The sequence below is a fragment of the Equus caballus genome, chromosome 1 (genome assembly GCF_041296265.1).
Source record: "Equus caballus isolate H_3958 breed thoroughbred chromosome 1, TB-T2T, whole genome shotgun sequence".
Taxonomy (NCBI): domain Eukaryota; kingdom Metazoa; phylum Chordata; class Mammalia; order Perissodactyla; family Equidae; genus Equus; species Equus caballus.
This window is the reverse complement of record NC_091684.1, coordinates 6,140,261-6,146,260: the sequence shown is the minus strand read 5'-3', so window position 1 is coordinate 6,146,260 and position 6,000 is coordinate 6,140,261. Positions and strand designations below refer to the sequence as shown.

At 45.8% G+C, this 6,000-nt stretch overlaps 1 protein-coding gene across 3 annotated transcripts in view; it reads right to left on the bottom strand.

Moving 5' to 3' along the window:
* Nucleotides 1–3,187: 3,187 nt before the first annotated feature.
* Nucleotides 3,188–6,000, bottom strand: part of MKI67 (marker of proliferation Ki-67) — a 28,450-nt gene continuing 25,637 nt past the window's right edge. For all 3 annotated transcript variants that reach the window (XM_014733330.3, XM_005602153.4, XM_070251314.1), the window contains exon 15: nt 3,188–4,603. In XM_014733330.3, the coding sequence (XP_014588816.3) occupies nt 4,538–4,603 (66 nt within the window). In that variant the 3' untranslated portion in view covers nt 3,188–4,537. The remainder of the gene's footprint in view (nt 4,604–6,000) is intronic.

Sequence of the window (6,000 nt, the reverse complement as noted above, 5' to 3'; positions counted from 1 at the left end):
TTGTGCGAATTGCCCTTTTGTTCAACATTCCGCCTTAGAATCTGGCCCTGTCAGCACACATGCAGCTTCCTTTCTGTTTAAAGCCTCCTTGGTATTCCCGGGTATAAACCTAACAAACTCTGATGGGCATTCCTCCATGATGGACATCAGCTTATTTCCATTGGCGTGCAAGGTTCTACTGCATCTTTGTGATGAATACACTTGCGCATGTGTGTATTTGTTCCCATGTGCAAAGCATTTCTATGGGAGAGCTGCCTAGAAGTGGAGTTTCTGGGTCAAAGGGCAGACTCATTTTAAATTTAGGTAGGAGCTGCCAAGTTGCCGTTCAAAGGATCTCCCAACTAACTCATTTGCCCACCGACAGTGCAGACAGCACCTGCTTCCCCACACACCACTAACCCTGGGTATTGGCAAGCCTTTTAGTTTTTACAAAACTGATAGGCAAAAAAATCATGACTCATTTCAATTTGCATTTCCTTAACTTCTGGTGGGTTGAGCATCTCTGCACATGTTTATTATTTGTATTTCATCTGTGAAGCACAAATTCATGCTTTTTATCCACTTTCCTAGTTGTGTTACCTGATTTTTCCTCATTAGTTTATTGTAATTCTTTTTAAGTCACAGGTACAATCCTTTGTATTCATATTAAAAATATTTCCCATCAGTTCTTCATAAAAGACTGTTGTTGATGGCTATTTAATGTCCCTTGTCCAGGGAGCTTTGGGACTTGCCCGTCTGTAGATGGCTCTATGAGCACAGGCTGCCACGCCCTGACAGCTGAGCACTCTGCGGCGCATGGCAATACCAAACCTTCGTTCCTTTGAAATCATCATGTAGACACCAGGAGAGGCTTCATGTGATCAAGGGCGCTTCTTGCTCCCTCGTGAAGAGCAAGATTGATGAAATCCCAATTTGCAGACTACTGAATGCTCAGGTGCCAGCGTGGCACTCAGTGCTGGAGGCACCAGGAAAAGGAGACGTGACCAAGGCCTGGAGACGCCTCAGGGGCCTGGGCGGTCTGCACGGCACCTGAATCAGGGTCCTTCGAGCTGTGGCTGGAGTACCAGATCCATGTCTGGGAAGAAATTTTCTAGAAAGCCTAGCATATGGTAGGGTCCCAGCCATAGTGTCTAATTGTTTTGAATGAAGTAGCTAGTTTACTTTACGGAGCAGACGCTGGCAATGTTGTCTCTCCATTACAACCTGGAACACCACAACCGAGCGTGCCTGTCAGTCGAGGCCTAAACTTCTCTGTCTTGACTGTTTAGGACTGAGGGTGGCCTTCCTTCCTTCCTTCCACCCTCAGTCCCGCCAGGTGGTGAACTCAACATGCACCACCCCAAAACCTTTCTCTGCCTGAGGGAAAACTTCTTCCTCAGGACAAACAGACACACCACGGGCTCCGGCCTGGGACTCGCCTGTGAGTTCTCTCCCAGGATCTCCGTCACGTTAGGGCAACCAGATGAAAGAAGCAACACATGTTTTCATCTGCTAAATCTGGTGGCGCTGGGTCAAATCTCTGTCCCTGGACCCATCACTTCTGTCTAGATAAAGTGGACATGACCCAGGGTTTGGGGAGTCCCCTTTTCCAAATATGAGGGCCGTTCTGAGGGACCAACATGACTGTGACGGCTTACTGGCCAGGAGAGGAAGTAACTGTCCAGCCACGTCAGTTGTCAAAATGGAGGCCAATGAACCAGCCCCTCCGCCTCTGCCTGACTGCCGCTGCCCACTCTTAGTTTGTTTTCTTCTCTGCTACCCTCCCGCTAATACAAACATGGTGAGTTTTAAGATCACTTCATCTCACACACACCTGGTTGGGTACCTCCTGCACCTGCTCGCTGGAATACGGTGACCGGTAAATACATGGTCTGCCCTCACGTTTGGACAAAGCCTGGTTCTAGCAGAGGAGGCAGACACACAATCAGTGGTCTAGTTTCCACTGCAGTACATTCAGCAAAGAAGCACAGGATGACTCCAGAGCATGAAACGGGGGACCCAACCCAGCCAGGGAGACAGGAATGGGGGTGACCTAGGCTTCCTTGAGGGAGCCTCGCTGGAGTTGAGCTCAGGCCTGGAGGGAAGCATCTAGTGAAGCAAGAGGTGGGGAAATTCCCAGGCAGAGAGCAGGGGGTATGTGTGTGTGCTTGTGTGTGTGCGTATGAATATGTGTGCAGAAGAGTATGTGTATGCATGTATGTATATGAATGTGTATGTGTGCATGAGTATGTGTGTGTGCATGAGTGTGTTTGTATATGTGCGTGTGGGGGGGAATGTCCTCCCTAAAGAAGGCAAGGGTTGGCTGGTACGGAATTACAGCAAAGAAATTCAAGGACAGATTGGCAGCCAGGTCATGCAAAGGCCTGGAGGCTAAAAGTAAAACTAGCTTCTGTTTATTGAGAATTTTCCATCAGAGGGATGTTACTTGGAATCTGAAGCTCAGAGAAGTTACCAAACCACACAGCCAGTAGGTGAGTATTTATTTCTTGCACCCTGCTCTCAAATAGTTAGCCTAGTTGAATGGTTCATATTTCTGTCTGAAGCTTCCCTCCGTCACAAAAATACTAAATGAAAGAGGCATGCCGTGGACACGAGCTTTTTAAAGACTTGCTTGAATGAGCTTTTCTAATGTAGCACCTACAGCCCTAGTGAAGGAGAACCACCCTGCGCTCTTGAAACATGGTACTTCCTAAGGTGAGAAAATACGCTGATACGTTTCAGCAAGATATTTGGTTAGAACTGAACCCTAAAGGGTTTTTTAATTAATCAGTATATTTCATTCCCCAGGCATACGGCTAATTGAAATTTTTCTCTATTTGAGGTTCATAATTACTACTAAATCTGGAGTGTTGGCAGAACAACTTAATCAGAGAAAAATCCTATTAGTTTACATTTTCTTGAATTTCACCTATCTAAATGACACATTTGTGACTCACACCTTCAAATAAAGTGCCTTTTCTAATGAGGGCCTCACTTTCTAAAATCCTCTCATTTCTTCTGCTCTGCCACGCTCCCACTCTTTATGGCCCGGCTCGACTGTCACTTGGGTCGGGAGGCTCCTCCATCCTACAGCCCTCCCTCAATCTGTCATTCTTCCTCACGATCTTAGACAACCCTGTCCAGCACTCTATTACGGCAGCCGAAATAGCAAAAGCAACTACCATTGATGCAGACGGACACGCAGAGATTCATGTTTATTCAGCAAATATTTATTACTGTGTACACCTGGCTCCACACCAGACTTTGGGGATATAAGAGTGGACAGACAGGGCCTGGGCATTGCAGTTCATAGTCTAGGGGACAGCCCCCTCTCTTGTTTTCCATCCTCAGCTCAAACTGGAAAGCAGGTGAATGGGGAGGCCTCCGGACAGGTGACTGGAGAGAAGGTGTGCTCTCTTCTGATTTAGGGAGCAGAGCAAGAAGAACAGGAGGACAAGTGGAATATAAAAATGGAGATGCCCAGCAGTTTGATGTATGGGTCTGAAACTGAAGAAAGAAGCCTGGGCTTAAAATGAGATGTAGGAGGCAACTGCTTGCAAGTAAGCAATTTGGAAACCGTGGGTGAAGAAGCCTCGTGCTCTGCCGCTGTCAGAAACGGCTGTGCTTTAGGGGGAGAGTATGTATGGCTTCCTGTACGAGGTGGCATGCTGGGCACTAAGTCAGGTCAACAGGTGTGGTGAGAAAAAGCACAGGTGGGAGCAGATCCAGTAGAAAGCTCAGAAGATGTAAATGATGCCAAAGCAGAGAAGCTAAGAGGGGTGTCACAGTTTGGAAGGGAGGGGCACTCTGGCCCATGGCCCTAAGAGCTAGTGAGTGGATGGCTTCTCAGACAAAAGCAGTCCAGTTTAGACAAATATTTTTAAAGTGAAAAAGGCAAGCCACCAGACATTCCTTAAATAAAGTAACACCTTTATGCTGAAGATGGGCTCACAAACCATCCTCCAATCTACAATTTCATTCCCTTAAGGGATAAAGACACCAAGATCGGACTGTCCTGCTGATGATAAATAGCCCTAGTGTATGAACCAAATGTCTCCGCCATTGTAAAGACAGATCTTGTAAGTTTCATTAATCTACTCATCCATCCACTCATGAACGTTTCCTGAGTGCCTGCCTGGTGTGGGGGATACAACAAGGATAGAAGCCTCTGCCGTTTACATTCTGATGGAGGACACAGACAAACACAGAAGCATGTACAAAGCAAGTGCTAGAGCCCACAGTTATTGGGGATCGACTTGGGGGATAAACTTCCCGGCTTCACTTGCAGAGTTAAAGGGCATCCTTTGGCCCAAACTCCTACTTCCCACCCCCAAGTTTTAAATTTTTGTCATTTTATGAGACCCAGTTGTCCCCTTCATAATCTCCATGTGGGGTTTTTGAATAGACAATTCAGACCTAGAAATTTCTAAGCTTTCTTCTCTTAAACAACCAGATAGCACTATTTACAGAATTCACTTTTAAATTTACAGCAAATATTATACTAGAACTTATCACTAAATTAAATGTATTACTTTTTTCCCCCTTTTAAACTTCTTAGCTAAACATCTTCATTGTCCCGACGACTTCTGGTCCTTATTTTCTTGATGCACACATTGTCGTTATCCTGTTTGGAAACAAAAATATAACTCTTAAGTCATTTAAAAGAAATTTTTGTAACCAACTCTCCTGTGCAAAAACCCAGTTCTTACTAGGTGTGACGCAGGTCTTAAGTTCTGGAAAATTCATCTTGAGGTTGGAAATGGGTTTAATAAGACATAGCTTGGGAAAGTTGCTTTTGTTCTTTAAGCCATTTTTTTGGGTGAAGATTTTATTTTTCCTTCATCTCCCCAAAGCCCTCCAGTACATAGTTCTATATTTTAGTTGTGGGTCCTTCTAGTTGTGGCATGTGGGACGCCGCCTCAGCATGGCCTGATGAGCGGTGCCGTGTCTGCACCCAGGATCCAAACCAGCAAAACCCCAGGCTGCCAAAGCAGAGCTTGTGAACTTAACCACTCGGCCATGGGGCTGGCCCCCTAAGCCATTTTTACTATTTGGCTTTTTTATCTTATATATTTTGTCTTTTGATAGAAAGACTTGTCACCTATTTTTAAGTTAATACATAGTTTAAAAAAAGAAAGAAAATTGCCACACTATTACATGCATTTTCACTAATTAAAAAATACCACTCAGGGGCTGGCCCCATGGCCGAGTGGTTAAGTCCGTGTGATCTGCTGCGGCGGTCCAGGGTTTCGCCGCTTTGGATCCTGGGCGCGGACATGGCACTGCTCGTCAGGCCATGTTGAGGCGGTGTCCCACATGCCACAACTAGAAGGATGTGCAGCTAGGATATACAACTATGTACCAGGAGGATTTGGGGAGATAAGGCAGAAAAATAAATAAATAAATAAAAATAAAATAAAACTACCACTCAGAAAAAGTGAATTCAAATGTACAATCAGGGCGAAATCTTCAGGGTCTTCCAAACAATCTATGTGTATGAAGCGGACAATCGCTCAATACTCCCTGAGTGTGACCTAGGACCACCTGCTTTGCGCACTCCAACGGGAGCTGGGAAGAGGCACACCCATCCAGACACTTCGAGAAAATCTAAAAGGAAGCAGATGTTCTGCGTCTTCAGAACCGGTGCCCTGGAGCCTTGGGTGTCTGCGCTGTGCTTACAGGTGAGAGGCCAGGTGTTTGTGCTTCTACTACACACGGTCCCCCAACCCAACAGCCCATGGGAAAAAGCTAATGGTGATGTCTGTTGAGCATACTTTAGGAGCAGTCCCCACCAGTGACCTTATCCAGTGATCTTTAAGACTGGGGGGCGGGAAGAGTCAGGAGAACAAAAGCCAAGAATTAAAAAGTCTAAGGCTGAGTGTGAATGCAAATGACCTGAAATACTTGAATTCGGACCCAAGCTATCGCCTTATTACAGTGCAACGCAAATGTTCATCAAATGACTGAGATATCAGGAAAAGGCCAAACTGGAGACGTATGCTCTATCAGGAGCTAGCAACG